Source organism: Dromiciops gliroides, chromosome 1, assembly GCF_019393635.1.
Source record: "Dromiciops gliroides isolate mDroGli1 chromosome 1, mDroGli1.pri, whole genome shotgun sequence".
Taxonomy (NCBI): Eukaryota; Metazoa; Chordata; class Mammalia; order Microbiotheria; family Microbiotheriidae; genus Dromiciops; species Dromiciops gliroides.
The window spans coordinates 695,901,277-695,926,138 of NC_057861.1; the positions used below are offsets into that span (position 1 = coordinate 695,901,277).

The 24,862-nt window shown below is 40.3% G+C and overlaps 1 protein-coding gene across 1 annotated transcript in view; it reads right to left on the reverse strand.

The window, feature by feature from the left end:
• The window catches only part of XYLB (xylulokinase), a 233,601-nt gene that overhangs the window by 186,194 nt on the left and 22,545 nt on the right, over positions 1-24,862 (reverse strand). Inside the window, exons 3-6 of the mRNA XM_043978067.1 lie at positions 14,616-14,685; positions 12,301-12,381; positions 3,607-3,693; positions 2,004-2,132 (exon numbers count right to left, since the gene is read on the reverse strand). Of these exons, the coding sequence (XP_043834002.1) occupies positions 2,004-2,132; positions 3,607-3,693; positions 12,301-12,381; positions 14,616-14,685 (367 nt within the window). The remainder of the gene's footprint in view (positions 1-2,003; positions 2,133-3,606; positions 3,694-12,300; positions 12,382-14,615; positions 14,686-24,862) is intronic.

Sequence of the window (24,862 nt, forward strand, 5' to 3'; positions counted from 1 at the left end):
AGGATGAAAAGAGAATATGTAAATAGCTTTTTGCAAACCTTAAAGAACCACATAAATGCCAACTATAAAGCTGACTAACATAAAGAGAAGTGTGTTCTAAACTCCACAGGCTTTACAAACTAAAGTCCCCATATTTTTTTTTTAAGTGAGGTAACTGGGGTTAAGTGACTTGCCCAGGGTCACACAACTAGTAAGTGTTAAATGTCTGAGGCCGGATTTGAACTTAGGTACTCCTGACTCCAGGGTCGGTGCTCTATCCACTGCGCCACCTAGCTGCCCCTAAAGTCCCCATATTAAACTGACAAAAACAAAGAAGGTTGGAGAACTGAATGGTTAGGGCAGTTGAGGAAGATTCACTATGTCTTCTGAAGCCGCCTAGTATGAGTGCAACAGTCGGGTAGGAGAGAAAAATTGTAAGCCAGGTATCAAATTCATTGAAAAAGGAAATGGAGTGACCTGGAAATCTGTAGACAACAGCTCCTAGTATTTTGATTACATGGTAGCTGTGAATAGCATGAACCTCAAAAGGAAGAGAAGTTACTTGTTGATGGAGGAAGGGAGAGAAGCTGGAAGTGACAATGGGGAGAGCAAGGAGTATTCCAACTTCCTTGCTTTTGACCAATGAGCCAAGGAGAATGAGTGAAGGTGCAGCCAGCGCCTGGAAAGGATGGTCAGGGAGGCTGTGTCATGGAGGGGAAGATGTGTGCCTAGGGGGTCCTCAGAGATCACAAAACAGGAAATGAGAGCCACTAACAATAGTGACAAAAGTCCATAAAGCACCTACCATGTGCCGGGAGCTTTGTAAATATCTCATTTGATTCCCCACAACAACCCTGTGAGCTAGGCACCATTGGAAAAAATGGGCAAACAAAAATTAATAGGCAAACAGAGGTTAAATGACTTGCCCAGTATCACACAGCTAGTAAGAATCTAAGGTTGAACTTGAACTCAGGTCTTCTTAACTGCAGGCCCACCACACCACTGAGCTACAGAAGAAGGGAATGAATAAACCTTCTTCCTAGCTAGGTAAGAAGTTAAAGGGCCAGGGCCCAAAGTGTCAGGTGGTGAAAAGTGTCAGGTGTGACCTGGGAGAATCCAATTTTCTCATCTATTAAAAAGGGATGGCTGAAGGGGGCAGCTAGGTGGTGCAGTGGATAGAGCACTGGTCCTGGAATCAGGAGTACCTGAGTTCAAATCTGGCCTCAGACACTTAACACTTACTAGCTGTGTGACCCTGGGCAAGTCACTTAACCCCAATTGCCTCATTTTTAAAAGGGGGGTGGGGGATGGTTGACAAGAGAACATTGTACACAGTAACAGCAACATTATGCAATGATCAACTGTGATCGACTTAGCTCTTCTCAGTAATACAATGATCCAAGACAACTCCAAAGAACCCATGAGGGAAAATGCTCTCCACATCCAGAAAAAAGAACTGTTGTTGGATTCTGAATGCAGATTGAACCAGACTGTTTCTACTTTTTTGTTTTGTTTTCTGAGGTTTTTCCCTTGTGCTCTGATTCTTCTTTCATATTTCATGACTAATGCAGAATTATGTTTAATGTGATTTGTCCACATATAACCTATATCAGATTGCTTGCTGTCTTGGGGAGGGGGGAGGGAGGGAGAAAAATTTGAAACTCAAAAATCTTATAAAAACAAATGCTGAAAACTATCTTTACATTTAATTGGAAAAAAGAAAATACTATTAAGATTGGGGGGGGGGGAGAGAAAAAAGAAAAAAGTGATGTTTGAGCTTGGTGCTCACTAGGATCCCTTCCAGCTTTGGCTCCCATGTCCCTCAGATATTCTTTGCTCTTTGCAGCCCCAACTAATGAGCCTCTTTGTGCAGATGGCAAGTAGAATTGGCAATCTCTGTTCTTTAGGCAGTGTTTTTATTCCTATTATATTTCTTTCAGTGGTTTTGAAACCCCCTCCTCCTAAGGGCATTGATCCATGAGGACCCACTTACAGGGACCAATCTGTTATCATCCGACGCCTACCTCATAGGCCCGGGACCCTGTGATATCACTGAGATTCTGGGCTCCATTAACAGCCTTCTCCAAATCTCGGCATTCCACCGTGGTGCTAGAATCCATCCAGATGGGGCTGTCAGAAAGCGAGAAGGAGGACTGAAGGAAAAGAACGAAACAAGTGAAATGATCTTGGTCATTAGAGGCACAAAATCTGCTGAAGGAAACCACCTAAGGGAGTCTGTCCACAATTAGATAAGAGGCCTGAGCCTTTTCATGGGTTCATGTTTGGGATATACAATACCTCCCTAAGTTCTTTAGATGATGGACACTCAGGAAATGGCAACGCTGGGTAAAGGAGAGAGCTGGAAGGGAGGCAGGAGACCTTAGTCTAGCCTTTGACATTTGCTCATCATGTAAACCTTGAGCAAGACATTTCCCATCCCTTAGTCTGAGTTTCCTTCCTGGAATAATGGAGAGATTACACAAGATGTTCTCTATACAGGATGAGATCTAATGGTTATGGTTCTACTAGCTATGAAACTTGCTTTACTTCTTGGCTTCCATAACACTCTCTCCCCCTGTTCTTGTCTTCAATGGATCCTCTCTACCCTCCCGAGGTCTAGAATACCCTCCCCTCCTCCCTCCCCCTCCTTCCACTCTCCTTTCCTCTCTTCTCTTCTCTCCCTTCCTCCCTCCCTCCCTCTTTCTCTCTCTCTCCCTCTACCCCCCCAAAACAATGACAGATAAAATTCCTCCAGCCCTGCTTTAACACCTGTAAAATCAGAGTATGACTAGGGACAGACCTAGCTCTGACAAATTCAGTCTCCGGACCCCCCCCCCCCAAAAAAAATAGAAACATGATCGCAAACCCTTCATCAAGCTCTTAGCCTATGTTTGCAATTTGCAGTGACAAAGCCAGGGCTAAAACCTTAAGTCTTTTGACTTCTTAGCAAAGGTTTTTCCTACCACACCACAATACATGAATAAAAATTTAAAAATAAAAACAACCATCAAACCAAAGAAGGCTTTAAAAATTCAGGACCCTGCCCCACATTAGTCCAAGATTAGAAGACCTTCCCTCAGTTACAGTCAAGAGGGGAATGAATACTGAAACCAATGATAAACATGTTTTTGTTTGACTCTGATGCAATTACTTCCTTCTGGAACTGAACCACATACTCAACTGTTCTACAGTATAACACTGTGTCCCCAAAGAAATGATCTCTCCAAGTCTACACATAGGCCACATTTACTATGAGAAAGGGAAGCTACATCTTTTATAGTCATTTCTATATCATCTCTATAAATAAGCCCAATAACAATTACTTTGAGTTACAGGGGAAATAAGATCTCTCAAGTTCCTTGTAATTGCATTATAGGGCCAGTTAACTGCTAGACCAATAAACTCATTTAAAAGCAGCTATAAAACGGCATCCGCATATGCAGCGATGGCTAAACTGGCATTTTTGCAGCACTCACCATGCTCTTTTCCCATTATCAGTGGATGAAAGCCATAGGTTTTCCAAGGCCTACAAGGTACCTTGTTATATCTCTCACCTCAGCCCATCAAATGAACCTGGGCAAAAAAAAGCAGAAAGAAGGGAAGGAACCTGGCTGCTGAGGTGTTTACCTTTAATTGCTGGTGTAAAGGAAGATCAGGTGATAAAGTCCTCAAAGTTCGGCAGGCCCCTCTTTTCCAGTATACACTTCCATGTTGCTGTAAAAGAGAAGCAAACACAAATCTCTCTACTCTGAACCACTTGAGTGATTTATCAAAAATGCAACAATCCTCGGAAACATTTGTTGTTTCTAAAAATAATAATTTTTTTTTGGTGAGGCAATTGGGGTTAAATGACTTGCCCATGGTCTCACAGCTGGCAAAAATAATTAAATTTAGAAAAAAAAAATCTACCAGTAAAGTCTTTCTTGGATGTCTCATCATTGTGGGGATGTGTTCTCAAAGGCATTGCCAGCAGGACATGAGCTCAGACAAATCTTTGGAAGCTAGAAAGGCTTTGAACACAGGCCTAGTGATGGACTAAAAGTCTAATCCAAAGATCAGCCTAGCTAAGGGAGAAGGCCCTAAACTCCAAATTGTCCACCATAGTAAGTTGTTTTGTTTTGGTTTTTCCCAGTAATCTACATCAGGAGAAGCCTAGCATAGTATAACTATCAGTAGGTCAAGAGTCAGAGGACCTAGGTTCAAATTCCACCTCTGATGCTTACTATCTGTGTGACCTTGGGCAAGTCATTTAACTTCTCCTGGTGTCATTTGTCTCATCTGTAAAATGAGAGGCTTGATTTGGAATTATGTCCCCAAAGTCACTAAACTCGTCATGCCCTTTGACCCAGCAATGCCACTACTAGACATATACCCCAAAGAAATTTTTTAAGAGGGAGAAGACCCGTATGTATATAGATATTTATAGTAGCACTTTTTGTTACTAGAAACAGAGTACCCATCAATTAGGGAATAGCCTTACCAATTATGGTATTTAAACATAATGGAATTATAGGGGCAACTATGTGGCTCGGTGGATAGAGTGCCGGGTCTGGAGTCAGGAAGACAGAGGTTCAAATCCTGCCTCAGACACTAACTAGAGGAATTACCCTGGGCAAATCACTTAAACTCTATCTGCCTCCATTTCCTCATCTGTAAAAGGGAAGTAATATTAGCACCTACCTCCCAAGGTTGTTGTGAGGATAAAATGAGGTCATATTTGTAAAATACTTTGAAGGGCTCTATAAATGCCGTCAATTATCATCATCATTATTGTTTTGCCATGAGAAATGAATAAAGAAATGGATGCAGAGAAACCTAGTAGGACTTGTATGAACTGATGCAAAGCAAAGTGGGTAGGATCAAAAGGACAATTTATGCAAAGCAAAATGTGTAGAACAAAGAGAACAATTTAAACAACAATTACGATTTAGAAATAATAATTTATACAACAAAACAACACAGCAAAGGAAAATAACTGTGAAAGACTTAAGAACACTGGTCAATGCAATGACCACTCATAGCTCCAAAAGACCAATCATGAAGCATATATCCCACCTCCTAAAGGTACAGAGACACATATTTTCAAACACAGTCAATGTGTGGATTTATTTTGTTTGACTATACCTATTTGTTATAATAAAGGGCTGTTATTTGGGGGAGGTGAGAGTTATGCAAGTGAGTAGTACTAAAGATGTTAAAAGAAAAAAATGAAAAAAGAATGTCAGTGAATTACTAAAAAAATACACAGAAGAGATCATAAGACATTAAGAAGGGAATGCAGTCAAACAAAACTAATGGAACTACTATATTAAATTTGAAATAGACTTTTTTCAAGAAACAAGAACTTCATGGTAAAGATGCAAGGAGGTTTTTTTTGTTCTTTATAATGAGGAAATATTTGTGTTTGTTTGTATTTGTCAAGTTCATAATAATAAAGACATAAATTTAAAAGAAAAAATGACCCCTGGGGTTGCTTTCCTGCTCTAGAACTATGATCTTGTAAACCAGCGAAATCCTGAGTCCTCCACCACGTACACACACACACACACACACACACACACACACACACACACACACACACAGAGTTATTCAGAACCTTTATCTCACCATGTTCCCTACAGGTATTCAGCTACAACCTGTCATCCAGAATTGCCCACCCATCTGTTAAACACTAAACCAAAGGAGCCTATTTACCTTACCTTTTTTTATTATCAATTCAGTGAGAAATCTGAAGTGACTGTTTGGATTTGGGTTTGCTTATTTGTATATGGAACATTCATCAAATGGGACAAGTTGAGGAGTGAGACATGGTAAGGACAGATTTGGTACAGCTAGTGTTAGCCTTAAATGAAGACCTTACCCTAATTGCAGACAAAGTAAATTGGAGGAAATAGTTTCTTGAGATAAAGCCTTAAAAAAGCAAAAATTATCCCCCCCATCCCCGCCAATTTATGCTTCCTAGCTCTTGGGATCATGGGATTTAGAGTTGGAAGGAACTTCAGAGATCACCTATTTCAACACCCTCATTTTATTTCTTTTTTGTTTGTTTCTTTGTTTTGCAGGGCTATGGGGGTTAAGTGACTCGCCCAGGGTCACACAGCTAGTAAGTGTCAAGTGTCTGAGGCCGGATTTGAACTCAGGTCCTCATGAATCCAGGGCCGGTGCTTTATCCACTGCACCACCTAGCTGCCCCCTACCCTCATTTTATAAATGAGAAATGAAGGCCCTGAAAAGCTGAATATCTTGACCATAGCCACAACAATAGTTGAGAGCAATGCTACTCAGGTTAATTCTCATCTAATTGCATTCTCCTCTGTCCCATTCTCTTTATGCCTCTGGCTCTTTAAGTGAAATGGTCTAGGAAAAAGCCATAAATTCTCCCATTACAAAGACCTACACCAATTCTATATATATATCTCAGATCAGGGGAGTATTAATCAATCCCATTCATTATGACAACTTTATGACGATATATAGGGGATAAATAACAGGGAGAATAACAAATATACCACTAGCCCATGGGTCACTCTTATGGAATTAATTATATGCCTTTTCTTACTTGTAGCTACGAATCTAGCTCTTAAGCTTTTGGTCAGATGGCTTACAGCACCTACATCTCAATTTGCCCATCATGGGATACTTGTACTCCGGGCACTTGTTAGAGGATGCAGTCACAAATTGACAGTAATACAGCCTCTGGCAAAGGTGGGCTTAAGATAGCTAATACTGCACTTGCATGAGTTGGTCTAATGGACATGTTAACACTTCATTTGGCTGGCTTCACAAAGTTCTGCCCCAATGTGGAAATGTAATGAAAGGAGTTGTCTTTTATGAACCTTGCTATTATCTTTTCCTCAGTCAAAGGGAAAAGGTGATGCTAGATGATCAGTGATTCAGTAGGAAAAGGCTATCCAAAAATTTCAGTCAGCAACCAAGAGGCTTCCTGGTTGGCTTCAGAGTATGCCTAGAATTTAAGAACAAACATGATTGAGCCAAGTTACCCTCATGGGCAAATCCCAAAATAGTATAAAAGTGTTTAGATATAAATATATAATATTATAATATGTTGTGCATTAATTATTATAATGAATATAATTCTGTATATCACTATTGTATTAATTATTAATATATTAATTAATAATATATAATCATTTAGAAGGCTAGGAAAAGGGAGTAGAGTATGGTTCTGAGCTCTATGCCTAAAGAGAATTATGAGGGCCCATCTAGAACCAGGAAATGTTAGTTATATAATTTGGTTTCTGTTCTGATGTTTGTCCTTCATTCTCAGAGAGGACTATGACATCAGGGGTGATGTCATGACTTGCACTGAATTGGATTTAAATGAGGGAGATCTGTGCAAAGTCACCAGCCTCACTCTCTCCTCCAGAGTCATCTGGTTCCAGTGGCAAGATATATATCAGGACAACTGGAGATGGCCCCGGATGTTTAAGGCAATCAGGGTTAAGTGACTTGCCCAGGGTCCTACAGCTAGTATGTCTGAGGTGAGATATGAATTTAGATCCTCCCAACTTCAGGGCCAGTGCTCTATCCACTGTGCCACCTAGCTGTCCCCAAATAATTTGGTTAGAAAGCTTAGGTATCATCTAGCCTGAAGTGGCATCATTTGTGCTTTACATGTACTTCTCTATGCTTCCTTATTTTGACATCTTTTTTTTATTTTATCTTTTTGAAGTAACTGGGGTTAAGTGACTTGCCCAAGGTCACACAGCTAGTAAATGTCAAGTGTCTGAGGCCAGATTTGAATTCAGGTACTCCTGACTCCAGGGCCGGTGCTCTATCTACTGCACCACCTAGCTGCCCCGAGAGTTCATTTTTAAGAGAAAAGTATTTATACAAAATGAAAAATAGGGGCAGCTAGGTGGTGCAGTAGATAGAGCACCGGCCCTAGAGTCAGGAGTACCTGAGTTCAAATCCGGCCTCAGACACTTGACACTTACTAGCTGTGTGACCTTGGGCAAGTCACTTAACCCCAATTGCCTCACTAAAAATTTTTAAAAAAGAAAAGAAAATGAACTCTCAAAGACTAACATGAGAGGCAGGAAGAGTGAAATCAAAAGGAAAGAGGAAGTTGGCTGTCGGCTCCATCAGGAAGCCAATGACAACAGCAGAATTAAAAGACATAAAACAGGTAGAGAGGCAGACCACTGAACCCAGGGCGACAAGGAGGCTGAAGGATCAAGAAGGTCAAAAGAGGGCGTGGTTGTGGCTCAGTGACCAATGGACTTAAGAAATTAGAAAAGGAGAAAGGTCTGAAGTCAAGGGAAAAGTCCCTGGGCCCAATTTCAAGGACAGTTTGAGGCTTTGGAAACCTGGGAAAGGCCTGAGGTCCAGAGTTGTACCCTTTAAAGGGTGTCAGGTACCTGAACACAAGGGCTGACCCATGATGTTGCAGTCTCCCATGGAAATACCTCTCCTGAAATGTGATCACTGAGTAACAATATCATGTTCTATACTCAGGCCTTATAGAAAGTTTGTACAAGAGGATGTCATCATCCATTAAACAAGTATTTATACCTACTATGTGAAAGGCAAGAAGGAGCATGGCAGAATAGAGGTCCAACCTAAGAGTCAAGAAGACCTGAGTTCAAGAGTTGCCTCCAAAATATGGCTTTATGATGACTCTGAGCAAGTCATAGACTCTCAGTTCCCCCCAAGAAATTCTCCAAAACTGTAAATGAAAAGCAGGTGACAACCTGTATTAGTGGAAGAAATTTCCTCACTGGGAAGTCCCTCTACCAATGACAGATCAAGTCTTCCTCTAATATGAAAGGTACTATATTAAGTACTCAAAATACAAACATTGGGAAGTGGTAGATCATTGCCCATTGGAGGTCTTTCAGAATATATGCATTTATTACAGTTTGGTAATATATGACCCCTTAAAGAAAAGGTTGTATATAGAAGGGATTCTTTTTCAAGGCTATAGTAGACTAGATGGATGCTGAATTCTCTTTCAAATATAAAATTCTGTGATTTTACGAAGATGAAAAATGACACAATTCCTCCCCTCAATGATCATATATGTCCCACAATTCTTACTTTTCGCAAGTAAGTACAATAAAATTTAGAATATGATGGAGGCACAAGCGGGATTTGCATAAAGTACAAAGAAAATCTGAAGAAGGGGAAAGATCACCTTCACCTTGTGGGAAAATAGAAAACTTCATGGAGGAGATGGTACCTGAGCTGTTTCTGGAAGGACAAAGGCTTTGACCCACAAAGATTTGAGGGCATGTGATACAAAAATGAGGATAAACTGTACAAATACAGAGGCTGCCAGTACAAAACCCAGATCCAAGAAAAATCAATAGTACAGTTTAGCTGGAATGTAGAATCTGTGAATAGGAGTAATGTGAAATAGAACTAGACAAGTCTTTGACACAAGGCTGAGTTTGTATGTTTATGATAGGCATTAGGTAGTCAAGGAAGACTTTTGAGAAGAGGAATGAATGGCAAGCGTCCTTGTGAATTAGGAAGATTTTTTTATGGATGCAGTGAATTTGAGACATCCACAGGAAATGCAGGTAATGATTTCAACTAGGTAGGTGGAGACACAGGAATGGCACTCAGAGCAGTTACAATAAGCTTTATAGATTATTGAGAGTAGATATAGAAAATATATGATAAATTACAACCAAACACTACAAAGATCTCTAAGATCACAGCTACCTTTGAGTTTAGTGAGGCACTAATTATATAAATGATACAAATAAAGCTCAAGCCCCCATTCTGCTGAACAGTCTATTCATAGTCTATGGAGAAACCACAACTCAAATAACAAAGTACTTAATTAAAAGACAATAGAAGGTAACTCATGCAGGAAAATAAACAAGCCACAGAATCATTCTCAGTTTTCCAGTCTTGTCTTCCCCCTCATGCACAAAATGTGTACAAGGGATTGACCTCTTCCAAACTCTTGTGAAAAAGTAACAAATCTCTCTTATATATAAGCAGATGGGTTAGGAAAGAACCACCCCCCACCTCTGCACTTCCCCTTAGCTTGATTTTGGCAGCCACTATGGCATCTGTGGACAATTCTCCAGTATATTCATTCACCCTGCTTTATCCATAGCTACAAGATTCTTTCTGGAACTCCTGGGTGCAGAGATGCCATGCCAAACACACTCTCACAGTCCCACTTCTTTCTTTTTGATATAGCCAAAGGCTCTCTTCCCAGTCACAAAAGGAAGCTGTCTTTGTCTTTTTCTCAACCTCTTCAATTTATCTTTTACCAATCTTTACATCCAGGTACTAGGCTCGCTGGATTCTGACATCTTAGGTTTTTTTCCAATTAATAGTAAGCTCTCTTGACCCACCCAATATGGACAAATGAGGTCAGACAGGGTAGCTCCCTGGTTTTACCCATTATGGGCAAGCCCCTATTAAGAAAGAAAGAATGGGTGTCAATGTAAGATGAAGCCATTTAGGCAGTTTCCATATCTTTTGCAAAATTATAGCTGAAGATGTGTTATAAATGTCTGCCTGTAAATTCAGGACAAAAAAACCCAACAACACTGCAAATGAATATATGTGCTTCTTTTCTATTATTAAACAATGAAAACTATGTAGCTTGAGTCTTTTTTTTTTTTGGCCTCATTACCTGAAAACTTAAAGCCTAATTCAGTCCTTAAATGTAATCATTAGCCTATCTCAGGTATAAGCTAGTAACTGCTCCCTTGGCTTCCTTCAGTTCTCTGTTCCATTTTTATCCCCAATTGTCCTATTTTGCAGTAATTATTGACAACAACTACAATAAAAGCTGCCATTTATATTAAGGTTTGCAAAGTGCTTTACAAATATTATCTCATTTGATTATCACAATGACCCTATGAATGGAAAAAATAAGAGAAGAAGGGAAGAGGGAAGGGAAGAGGGAAGGGAAGGGAAGAGGGAAGGGAAGGGAAGAGGGAAGGGAAGGGAAGAGGGAAGGGAAGGGAAGAGGGAAGGGAAGGGAAGAGGGAAGGGAAGGGAAGAGGGAAGGGAAGGGAAGAGGGAAGGGAAGGGAAGAGGGAAGGGAAGGGAAGAGGGAAGGGAAGGGAAGAGGGAAGGGAAGGGAAGAGGGAAGGGAAGGGAAGAGGGAAGGGAAGGGAAGAGGGAAGGGAAGGGAAGAGGGAAGGGAAGGGAAGAGGGAAGGGAAGGGAAGAGGGAAGGGAAGGGAAGAGGGAAGGGAAGGGAAGAGGGAAGGGAAGGGAAGAGGGAAGGGAAGGGAAGAGGGAAGGGAAGGGAAGAGGGAAGGGAAGGGAAGGGAAGGGAAGGGAAGGGAAGGGAAGGGAAGGGAAGGGAAGGGAAGGGAAGGGAAGGGAAGGGAAGGGAAGGGAAGGGAAGGGAAGGGAAGGGAAGGGAAGGGAAGGGAAGGGAAGGGGAGGAAGGAGGTAAGTATAAAAGGGAGGGAGGGAGGGAAGAGTGAGCAAGCATTTTGAAGTGCTTGCTATTTACCAAAGTGTAATAAGTGCATATATTCAAAAGCTCACGTCCTGGGAGAGGAACATATTTAGAGTGGTAGTGGCCAGGGAAGAATGTTTTGGTCTAGGAAATCATAAGGATGGTGAGTGCATTGGGCATGTCCTTTCCTGAGGCAATAGAAGTGTTGATAAAATTAGAATTCTCAGAGAAAGACTGGAAGAGGGACTAGGGGGGTCAAGATTTTAATGCACAGAGATACACACAGTCCTATGACTCAATTTGTCTCAGGCATGGTCTCTGGAGGTTATTTAGAGTGGAGCACAGCAGCAGGACACCAACTCTTTAAAGCAGGTACTATTATTATTCCATTTTAAAGATGAAGAAAGTGGCCTTCAAAGAAATTAAGTGGCATGTCCCAAATTACACAGTAACTGCCTGAGGCAGGATTCTAACCCAGGTCTTTCTGACACCAAGTCCAGAGCCCTACCCAGTAAATCATATTCTTTTTTTTTTAATTAATAAAGTATTTTTTTCTGTTACATGTAAAGATAAATCATATTCTTTTTCATTTGGCTTTCCACCTTCAATCTTTTGGAAGTATAGGTCTACCCCAACTAGATAATAATCAATAACTAAACAAATTCAGAAATATTTCATTATACTAACAAGATATCTTCATTTTGCTATAGAAAACATGTTCTATGAGAACAAACTATAAAGATCTGGGATTGCTTCTAAGTAAAATATCCCAGTAACAACACCCTAGAAGTCATTTGCCTCTTACCAACAGAGATGAATTCTCTTTTCTAAGCTGGGTAATTATGTGGTTTGTAAAACTCTACCGCAGTGCTACAGTACATGATTAAGTTATTCATGGTTTTGCTTTTATAAACCGACCTGGCCAGCCCCAGACAAAGCTCTGACTCGAGAAAAGTTGAAACCAGAAGATTTCATCTTCTCCAAGATTACATCCAAAGCCTAAGGAGAAAAACAGAATCAAGAGTGATTGTAATGAACTACAGAATTAGGCAAATGCACAATCCTCAAAATTAAATTTTAAGTGCCTGCCATTATGGATGAGGGCTCTGTAGCAGATAATGAAGAATTATCTAATGACTAGGGATTTCTTAAGCAGTGGAATAAATTAATTAAGTAAATAGGAACCAATCAAAAGAAAAAAGTTCAACTACCCCCAAAAAACTCTTTAAACAAGTTGAATTACAAATCACTAATCTGAAATCCTCTTTTCCTCTCATTTTGTCTTCAAGGGACTCAGGAGGATCAACTACAAGGAAGTCCAAATTTTGATACCAAAATATTTGTTTTTCTTGCTTCTTGGATAGTTAATAGCCTGGCTTGATGGGGAAATGGGATCAGACTTTAAGGTTCCCACTGGCCAGAATCATTATTGGTTCATAGGGTTAAGATTAGAAGGAACCTTAAAAATAATTTAGCTCAGTTTCCTCATTTTATGGGTCACAGAAAAATAGGTTCAGGGCTGGGATGGAACTTCGTTCAGAGGTCATATACAGATGAGGAAATGAGGAAAGCCCAGCCATGTGAAGAGATTTGCTGAAGGTCATAGACAGTAAAGTCAGAAGTGTGACTCCAAGTCAGGCCTTCAGGCTCCTGACTGAATTGTCTTTTCACTAAACCACCATGCCTCTCTTACTTCTATTTCAAAATAGATACAATCCTAGTGTTCAGCTCTTCATTGTGGTGTACTAAGGCAAATGATGACAAAAATAAAACCTTCAGTCTGGAGAGATATGATTCCTTAGGACCCCTACCCTATTCAGATCAGTATTAATCAGTTTGATATTTTATATAAATCAATAGGGATATTTAGATAACATAGGTTCTTATAAATGATGATTAGGCAGATTTCAGAAAAACCTGGAAAGACTTAAGTGGACTGATGCTGACTGAAGTGAGCAGAACTAGGAAAACATTGTACACAGTAGCAGCAACATTGTGTGATGATCAACTGTGACTTGACTCTTCTCAGCAGTGCAATGACCCAAGACAATTCCAAAGAATTCATGATGGAAAATGTTCTCCACATCCAGAAAAAAAAGAACTGTGGATTCTGAATGCAGATTGAACCATACTGTTTCTACTTTTTTTTTTGTTTTTGTCTCTTTTTCAAGGTTTTCCCCTTGTGTTCTGATTCTTCTTTCCCAACATGACTAATGCAGAAATGTGTTTAATGTGATTGTGTGTGTGTGTATATATGTATATCTATGTATCCTTTATCATATTGCTTTATGTTTTGGGAAGGGGGCAGGGAAAGGGAAGGTGGGAGAAAAATTTGGAACTAAAAATCTTATAAAAACAAATGTTGAAAACTATTTTACATGTAATTGGAAAATAATAAAAAGCTTTTATGATTAAAAAAAAGATAGAATGTGGAAATATGTCTAATGTGATTGTACATTTATAACCTATATCAGATTACTTGCTGTCTTGGGGAAGGGGAAGGGAAAGGAGGGAGGGTGAAAAATTTGACATTAGAAATCTTATAAAAAACAAATGTTGAAAACTATCTCTACATGTAACTGGAAAATAATAAAATACTTTTATAATTTAAAAAAAGATAGGTTCTTAAACCAGGCCTTGATAGTAGGCCTCAAACTTTAATGTGATGGCCACTATTTTTCTACCAGTTATGAAGCTGAGTTGTGCAACCACAAGAATGATGACAAAGATATCTCCATCCTATTTTACTCAAATTCCAAGCGCAGGATGGGTGGGATGCTTTGATTCTTTGGAAAATCCCCCAATTTATTTTTCTACCTCTGGACCACACTCTCTTGCCCAATATGACCATCTTATGATCACTGGAGATGAGTTCTTGCCTCATTCATTTTAATTTTTGGTAAGGTCTATAAACCAATGAGATTCTGTATTTTACTATGCCTCTTTTTCATGTTTGGGTATCAAACCCTATCAAAACAAAGTCCTGGGGATCAGAGGTATCTCAGATCATGAGAAGGATCTGAGGTCCATTTAATTAGAGGCAACCATGGACCCTTTAATAAAATGCCATTGGCTCACAGCTCTGCCTCAATTTCTTTTATTGTAGGTTGGATAATTTTAAACTCCACAGGCTGGAGAGTCAAGAGAGGACACCCAGGATGGCAAAAGGGCCTAAATTAATGCCACAAGTAAATAAGTTGAAGTAATTGGGAATATTTAGCTTTGATTCTTACCTTGACCCACATTAAAACAGGAGAAGTCACTGTGAGCTTATCACTATGAACATGCACTCCACCCTGGGTCCTGGAAGGAAAAGTCAGAGTTTACTGGGGATAGAAGGACAATTGTTCCTTATAAAGAGAGAGGAGTTTGAGCTTATTAGCTCATTCTCCTCCTTCTAAGATCATTCACTTTGTGGGATTTTCTTTTCTAATTCCTTAACATCAGCAAGGAAAGAGAAGCCCCAGCTTCCCTAAAGCAATATCTATTGATTGTTGTTGTCATTTTTCAGTCACATGTGACTTCATGACCCCATTTGGGTTTTTCTTGGCAGAGATACTGGAGTGGTTTGCCATTTCCTTTTCCAGTTCATTTTACAGAAGAGGAAACCAATGCAAATAGGAATAGGTGACTTGCCCAGGTCATACAGCTAGAAAGTATCTGAGGTCAGATTTGAACTCAGGAACATGAGTCTTCCTGTCCTGTATACACTCTACTAGCTAGCTGCCCCCCAAAAGCCATATATATATATATATATATATATATATATATATATGCAATTCGTTATCTGGATAATGCAGACCACCCCAAGCCCCTTCCAAAAAAATCTGCTTTTGCAAGAAAAACTGGGTCTATTTAACTTGGATTAACTAAATGGTCTATCTACCTGCCTCAGAACTCACCAGATAATTGCTGGGTACCAGATTTTATTTCAACTCCTTAGAAATGGCATGAAAAGAATGAGGGAAGGGAAAGGAGGAAAAGGAAAAAAGAAAGAAATAGGTGTAAATAAGGAGGAGGGGAATGGGATAGAGTAAAGAAATAACAATAAGAGGTACTGAGGCTGCATGGTTGATAGAGGTTTGCTGGGGGGGGGGGGAGTAAAACCTGAATTCAAATCCTGCCTAAACACTAGGTATGTGATCCTTGGCAAGTCACTTAACCTATATGTCTAAATTTACTCATTTGAAAATTGAGGATAATTATAGCACCTCCCTCACAGAATTGTTCAAATGAGATAGTATATATAAAATTCTTTGTAATCCTGGAAGTGTTATATGCTATATATTTTATATGTTCTCGCTAAAGCTCTATCTGTAGATATCTTTAGTATATCTATAGTATCTAGTATATCTATCTATAGTATAGTATACTATAGTATATAGTATATTTACCTATAGTATAGTATATATCTATCTATAGTATCTAGTATACATATATATTATAGTATACTATAGTATATAGTATATCTATCTATAGTATAGTATATATCTATCTATAGAAACTAGCTATTAGCAATAGATGGGGCAGCTAGATGGTGCACTGGATAAAGAGCTGGGCCTGGAGTCAAGAAAACCTGAGTTCAAATTCAGCTCAGACACTAACTAGTTATGTGACCCTTTGCAAGTCATTTAACCATGTTTGCTTCCCTTTCCTTATCTGTAAAATGGGCTGGAGAAAAAAAAATGGCAAATCACTCCACAGTATCTGTGCCAAGAAAACCCTAAATGGGGTCACAAAGAGTCAGATGACTGAAACAACCGAACAACAAGTAATCAACAGATGACTGTATTTGAGTTTCTACCCGAGAACTTCCTCCTAAGTAACACCAGCTCCAGAGATGCTTCAGCCTCAGCTCTGTGAACCCTAAAACAACAGGATCTCAGAGTTTGAAGGGACCTCAATGGACATATACTCCAAACTGCACCCAAACATGAGTGTTCTCTCTAACAGCAAGTACACATCTAGCCTTTTGCTTGAAGACCTCTCATGATAACAAACTTATTACCTTCCCATCCCATACATGCATAGCTCTAATTGTTAGAAAGTTTTTCCTTACATACATCTGGCCTCCACTGGCCTTTCTGTAACTTCTACCCACTAGGCATAGTCGTATACTCAAGGCATGGATCAGCAAACAACAGGCTGAGGGTCAAATCCAGTCTATGGACTGGATTTGTATGGCCTGAAAGCCAAGAATGTTTATTGCATTTTTAAATACAATAAAACTTTATTTTATGATGTAAAATCCATTCTTTTTTTTTTTTTTTTTTGCTGGGCAATGAGGCTTAAGTGACTTGCCCAGGGTCACGCAGCTAGTAAGTGTCAAGTGTCTAAGGCTGGATCTGAACTCAGGTCCTCCTGAATCCAAGGCCGATGCTTTATCCACTGCGCCACCTAGCTGCCCCATGTAAAATCCATTCTTAAGCAATTTTTTCCCTTTATTCTTCTTCCTTCCTCCCACTCCAGAACACGGCTAATGCATAAACATATTTTACATGACTTCATAAGTATAATGGATATGATATTTCTTGTATTCTCAATGGGTAGAGGAGGACATGGAAGAAGGGAGAGAATTTGGAACTAAAAATTTAAATTTAAAAAATTGTAATTAAAAAAAAACATTCTTAGCTCATTGGTCTTGCAGAAATAGACAATGGGGGGCAGCTAGGTGTCGCAGTGGATAGAGCACTGGCCCTGGATTCAGGAGGACCTGAGTTCGGATCCAGCCTCAGACACTTGACACTTACTAGCTGTGTGACCCTGGGCAAGTCACTTAAGCCTCATTGCCCCACCAAAAAAAGAGAGAGAGAGAGAGAGAGAGAGAGAGTATAGAAACAGACAATGGGTCAAATTTGGCCTGTAGGCCCTAGTTGGCTGACCCCTGCCAAGGACTAAGCAGAACAAATCAAATATCTCTTTCCCAAGACAAGCCTTTAAATAATAGGATATAGCTATACTGTATCATCTAAGTCTCTCCCAGCTCTAAACACCCCCAGTTGCTTCAACCATTGGCAAATGATTGAATTTTTCACCAGCTCAGAAATCTTCCTTTCAGGTAGTGCTTAGTTCAGGTGTCTCCCCTTCATGCCTTCCATCCCAAAAAGGATCTTTCCCCTCTTCCACCATACGACATTCTAAATTATATTCCCTTTATCCTGCAGTTATTTCCATCCCTTACTCATCTCAATTATCAGTTTCTCAGGGGCAGGAACTTTGTATTCTTCTCTATCACACTTAAATTTCTATTATACTTATTTCTAAAAAAAATCTCTCCATGAGACTGTAAATCCTTTGAGTGATACCGTCTCATTTATCTTTATATTCTGTTGGGTGCAAAGTATAAAAGGCTTTGCATATAGTAGGCACTCAATAAATAAATGTTTGTTGAATTGATTGAAACTGACCTTTGAAAAGTGGTCAGATGTCTTGGAAGAAATTGTGGTAAATATAGGGTAGGATCTAACCCTAATCAACAATTAGATGTTCATAATTTATATCTGGGCATCCACCTAATAGTCTTGAAGGAAATCATCAATGAAACTGGAACTATTGACCAAATCTGCTTGTTGTAACTTGTCACTAACAATCAAATCTGTTGTAACTTGTCACTAACAATTGCCAATGTACCAAAGAATTGTAAAATCCCAAATTTGGAGCTGGAAGGGTCCTCAGGGGTCATCTGGTCTAACCCCCTTGTTTTATAGATAAAGAAAAAGAGGAAAGAGAATGGCTTGCAAACAGTCACAAAGATTTTATGTGTTTGGTCAGGATTTGAACCTGGGTTCTCTGACTCTAAGGCTAATGTTCTTTCCACTATACCATGCTCACCATTGGACTGGTAAGCTGGCTCTCCTGTATACCACTGACAATTAGTTAAAATCTACAGCTAGGTGGCGCAGTGGATAGAGCACTGGCCCTGGTGTCAGGAGGACCTGAGTTCAAATCTGACCTCAGTCACTTGACACTTACTAGCTGTGTGACCCTGGGCAAGTCACTCAACCCCCATTGCCTCACCCCCACCCCCAAAAAAATCTACAGTTCAAGATAGGATCACTGAAAATATAACCAAATAGATCCCCCTCCCTGGATATTTCCAGCTGGGCCATTTCCACTGAGGAAATCATTTCTGTCCATCCACCTCCCGGTATAAAATTGGATTCTGCCCTTGGAGAGTCACCCCTGAACCAGCTTTGACCTTATGCTTGCTCAGTGCCAGGTTTCCCTCCTCAGACATGCTAACATATATCTTCTCCCATCCCCCAACCTCAGTTCCCCTGTATTCTATCTTCACCTATTATCTTAGCTCCTCAGGGAAAGGAACCATTTATCATGATTTTATTTGTACCCCAGTTCCTAATATGGTGCCTAACATGTAGCAAGTGTTTAATAAATGTTCTATCTTTGGAGAGAAGAATAAAATGAATGTTTAAGGGAAATTAATTAGAATTCTTGAAAGGAAAACAAGTTGGGTATGGTGAGTATAAATTACCTAGACTTGCAAAAATGTATTTGAAAAAAATTACACCAAAAAAAGGAGGTTTTAAAAATGAAGGTTCCATAAGTATGGAAGGAAGGAAAATAATGGGATTCTTATCATGCACAACTAAGGAACTACTTAAAAACAGTAGCAGAAAGGGATGAAAATTAGCTACCCTGTTCTGAGTTAGGTTCAGTGGAATCAGGAGATGAGCATCAGGTGGAGAAATCGTCAATGGCAGGGCAACAGACCATGCCGACCCAGGCCAGAGCTTATCCTCCTGGCTGGAGGATCTAAGAACCTGGGTTCAAACTTCTACACGATCTTAACTTGCACAAATTAACTTCTTGGGGCCTTGAGTTTCTTCATCTGTAAGAGAAGGGCATCAAACTAGATCATCTCTAAGGTGAATGATCCTACCTTTTTAGCCCTCACTCAAACCAATTCCATTCATATACTCTGTGGTCTAACAACAAGAGTTAGACCTTCCACATAGTGACTTGCCCCATCATGGTTTCAATATATTGCAGGTAGGCATAAGAAATTAAATGGGAGGGGCAGCTAGGTGGCGCAGTGGATAGAGCACCGGCCCTGGATTCAGGAGGACCTGAGTTCAATCCGGCCTCAGACACTTAACAATTACTAGCTGTGTGACCCTGGGCAAGTCACTTAACCCCAATTGCCTCACCAAAAAAAAGAAAGAAAGAAATTAAATGGGAATTTGGAGAGTATTGTGGAAGCCACAGATGACACACAAAGGCCAGCAGATGACACTAAAAAACTTTGGAAATTCAGAAATGCATAAAAATATATGTCTGGTATTGTATAATACCACCATATTTTGTCTTTTAGTGCCATAATAATTCAGACTTCTCTGGTATGAAGGGACAAAAAATTTTACACGAATCTTCCACATTGCAGAGGCACTGAGTCCCTAGCCCCCACCAATCTCGAAAGGATAACTGGAGGCAGCTAAGTGGCACAGTAGATAAAGCACTGGCCCTGGATTCAGGAGGACCTGAGTTCAAATCCAGCCTCAGACACTTGACACTTAATAGCTGTGTGACCCTGGGCAAGTCACTTAACCCTCATTGCCCTACGGGCCCCCCCGCAAAAAAAGAAAAGATAACTGTACTTTCTAATTTCCTCCCTCCTTCTCCTGTCTCAGCGGCTTTCTTCACAACCTTCCCTGTGCCTAAAACGCATCCCTGCCTCTTCTCTGACTGTTGAAATCTTCCCCATCCTTTTAAGGCTCAGTTCAAAGGCTCCCTCCTTCCTGATCCTCCCCTGCCAGAAATGAATTTTCTTGTACTTTTTACCTACCTTACAGCATACATCACATTCTCCTTTACATCACAACAATCTCTGTTCTGTAAGCTCAGTAAGGCCAGGGATCATGTCCTATTTATTTTTGCATTCCCTCACAGTACTTATCATGACTCCTTATTCAGAATAAATGCTTTAAAATATTTGTTGAGAGGGGCAGCTAGGTGGCACAGTGGATAGAGCACCAGCCCTGGATTCAGGAGGACCTGAGTTCAAACCTGGCTTCAGACACTTAACACTTACTAGCTGTGTGACCCTGGGCAAGTCACTTAACCCCAATTGCCTCACCAAAAAATAAAAAAATAAAAAATAAATATTTGTTGAAATGAACTAAGGCACACTCCTACAAAGTTGGAAAAGGTCACAGAATCATAGTTTTATAACTGGAAGTCACCTTAGGGCCATCTAGTCAAATTCTTTCTCCTAGTTTCTTGAGGGATTGAATTGTGGTTTGTTTGTTTTTTTAACCCTGGATCTCCCTCTCTTGCCCAAGCTAGAGGTAAGTATAGGACTACTCACAGGCCCAGTCTCACTCTTATTGGTGTAGGAGCTTTTCCAGCCTCCACTTTGCCCCATGTTAGATAGTCTGGTGGCCCCCCATTCCCGGGGGTTCACCATATAAATAACAAATATCCAATACGCTTAGCCCATTGCAACTCAGAACTCCTGAACTCAAGAGGTCCACTAGCCTCAACTTCTGTCAGTAGCTGGGATTACAAGTGTGCCCAGCTTCATGTTATTCATCTCTAGCTCTTACTGAAACAGCAAGGCATCCTGAGTGAGAGAGAGAAGAAAGCCTGTGTCAGGAGAGTCAAACCACTTCCCACCCTCTCAAATATCACTTCCCCTTAGATTCCAATGGGTATAGCCCAGACCCAGAGCCCAGTAGCCCTGGGAAGAGCAACAATCTTGTTTTCAGCCTTGCTCCCATAGCCATCATCCCCAGAAGCAACCCCTTTCGTAGAAGGAACCTATGATCCTCTCCACCAAGACCAATTGATGTCCACCTGCCACCAATAGGTAGGTAAACTCAAGGACCTCAGGAACCCAAGACCACAGGACCCATTTCCAATCTAGCCTCCAAAAATGCAAGTCATTTGCATTCTCAGTGCTTTTAAAAATTTACATCCCACATAAGTGTTTGACAAATGTTATTCATTCATTCAACCCCTTCATTTTACAGATGGAAATGAAGCCCAGTGAGGTTCCCAAGGTCACCCAGGAAATAAATGGCAAACCCAAGATCTGAACCCTGATCCTTTTATTCCAAATCCAACACTCTTCCTTTGCATCTTGCTGCTTTAGGACAATTAAAATGAAATAACAGTTTGCGCAGAAGATCAGGTAATTTATGGAACTCATTGCCCCCATGAGGAGCTACAAAGCTAAAAGTACAGAGAAAGGTTTAAATAAATATAAGAGCAACAGAAAGAATGCTCTTGTCAGTACTTTGCATATTGGAATGCTTATTTAGTTAAGGTTAAGCTTATAATTAAAAAAAAGAAAATTCATATTAAAATCGGAAATAGACATATGGATGACAGATTCATAAGATACTCTTAAGGGACCCAAGAGATTTTTATAGGGGATGTCCTTAATCTTTTGGGTTTGATGTCAAGGAAGACAACCATGCCCTTCCACAGAGGCCCTGCTTCCTCTGTCAGAGACAGACTCCTGGGGAGTATGAACAACTGATCTAAGTGTAGCAATCCACAGATTCTCAGTGTCACTACTGTCTTTGAGAATGTTCAACAATCCTTGAATGAGTAGAAAAAATTGTAAGAGCGGAAAGTTCAATAGGAATGTCAAGAGCACTTGAGAAAAAAACACAGAAATATAAGATAAGAAATGCTTATGTAGACATAAGTGCAGTAGGGGAAGAACCATGAAAAATTACAGGGGACCTCAAGCCAAGGTAGAGCTGTTACTATTTTTTTGTTTGTTTGTTTGTTTTTGGAAGGCAATTGGGGTTAAGTGACTTGCCCAGGGTCACACAGCTAGTAAGTGTCAAGTGTCTGAGGCCAGATTTGAACTCAGGTACTCCTGAATCCAGGGCCAGTGCTCTATCCACTGTGCCATCTAGCTGCCCCTGTGCCATCTAGCTGCCCCGCTGTTACTATTTTTTGTTGTTTCTTTGTCCTTCATTCTCAAAGAGAACTGTGACATCAGGGTGATGTCATGACTTGCACCGAATTGGATTAAAGTGAGAGAGGGTTGTGCAAGGTCACCAACCTCACTCTCTTCTCCAGAGCCATATGGGTCCAGTAGCAAAACACATCAGGGTGATTGGAGACAACCCCAGATGTTTAAAGCAATTGGGGTTAAATGACTTGCCCAGGGTCACACAGCTAGTAAGTGTCTGAGGTGAGATTTGAACACAGGTCCTCTTGACTCCAGGGCCAGTGCTCCATCCACTGTACCTCCTAGCTGCCCCCTACCATACTTTATTGCATAGTGGATGGAAATCTGGTGTTGGAGTCAGGAAGATGAGGGTTCAAGTATTTTCTGTGATATACACTGGCTGAATTTCTCTGGGTTAGTCACTTAACTTTTCATGGTCTCAGACAACTCTCCAGGACAATAAACTATAAAGCAGGTACTGATATGCACTGGTAGGAGTTTCCAAAGGGGTAGTTCCCTATACAATGAAATCATAGATTTGGTGTGCCATCCCCCTCCAAATTTATTTCTGTACTTTTTAATTCAACTCTGGGGTTACATTGGTGTAAAGAATTCCTAGCTTCTTCCATCAATCCAGAGAGCCTGGGACACTTAGAATCTAAGGGACTTGCCCATGATCACATTTCTAGTTTGGGTCAAAGACAGAACTTGAACCCAAGGCTTCTTGGCTCTAGTGCCAGACTTTTGTCTGTTATTCCAATGGCCTCTTTTTACTTTTATACTTTTTATTGATACGTTTTGTTTTGACACAGCAGATATTTCCCAATAACCCCCCCTAAACAAACCACTCCATAAAGTGCATTCCCATAAAAAAACAGTCAAGTCAAACCATTTTAATACCATTATTTCAAATCAGAGGACCAGTTACTTGCTACTTTTTTAATGTCATTTTTTAAAGTGAGCACAATCCTGGGATCTAGTAGCAGGAAGATAAAATAGGTCACCCATGAATGTAGCCAATGGTCGGGCCCTTCTTAGAGTGCTGTGTCCAATTTTGCACATGGCGATTAAAGAAGTAGAGAAGTCCAAAAGATTCAAGCCAAATTGAATGATTAAGCTGATCGAGGTAAACAAAACCAGTACCACAGAGGAAAACATAAATGAATTCGAATGATTCCTTTGGAGAAAGCAGACCCTCTCATTGGACTAGACCAGATGTTCTTAAACTGGGGTCCAAGAATTTGCTTTGTAAATATTTTGATGATTTGTTCAGCATAATTGGTTTCCTTTGTAATCATGTGTATTTTATCTCGTGCATTTAAAAAGTCTGACAAAGGATCCAAAGGTTTCTCCGGATGGCCAGAGGAGGCCATGACACCAAAAAGATTGAGAACTTTTTCACTCAGCAATGGTGGCTTCTTCTCCATAGAAGAAAGATGGACAGATGCTCTAAAAGCATCTGAAAAGACAGTGCAGCACTATCTTGCCATGATGAGGCTCCCCAGCAAGGAAAATGTGAGTCCTGGATCTCAAGAAACTTCCATTCTAATGAAAATCAGTCAACAACCATTCATTAAGCGTTTACTGTGTGAAAGTGCTAAGCACTTGAGGATTCAAAGTAAAGTGAAATCCATCCCTGTCCTCCAAGAGCTCACATTGAAAAAGAAATAAGATATAAATAAAGAAATGAATTCAAGACACAAAGTAGAAGTATGGTAAAACTTACAGGGAGGGGTGGCTAGGTGGCATAGTGGATAAAGCACCGGCCCTGGAGTCAGGAGTACCTGAGTTCAAATCCAGCCTCAGACACTTGACACATACTAGCTGTGTGACCCTGGGCAAGTCACTTAACCCCAATTGACTCACTAAAAAAAAAACCACACACACACACACACACACACACACACAAAAGAAAACACACACCAAAAAAAAAAAAAACCTTACAGGGAAAACCTCAAGGGTGTAGTGGAATTGGCAAAGGGCTCCTATGGAAGAAGGCATTTAAGCTGAGTCTTAAAGGAATGGAGGGATGCCAAGAAGCAGAGATAAGGAGGAAGAGAATTGTAGGCATGGGGACCAGTGACTGCAAAGATGGATTGGTTTGGGTGGAGAACAACAAAGCAGGTCAATTCTACTGAATCACAGATTGTATGGAAGGGAGTAAAGTGTAGGCAAACTGGAAAGGTAGGAAGAGATCAGATTGTGAACAACCCTGAATGTCAAACAAAGGATATTTCCCATGTTTATAGTACTTCAGGTTTACAAAGCACTTGATATACATTAGAGGCAGCCTCATATAAGGGAAAATGTGGGCAATCTGGAGTCAGAAGAGAATCCCAAACTAATATGAATTGTGTGACATTGGGCAATTCACTCGACTTGGCCTAAGTTTGCTCATCTGTAAAATGGAGTTAATAATACTTACAAGGGGTGAGAGCTTGGCATAGTGCATAGAGGATCAACCTTGTAATCAGGAAGACTTTAGTTCAAGTCATACTGGCTACAAGGAAGCAACTAAAATTTTCAGTGCCCCAGAAGTTGATGATATGCATT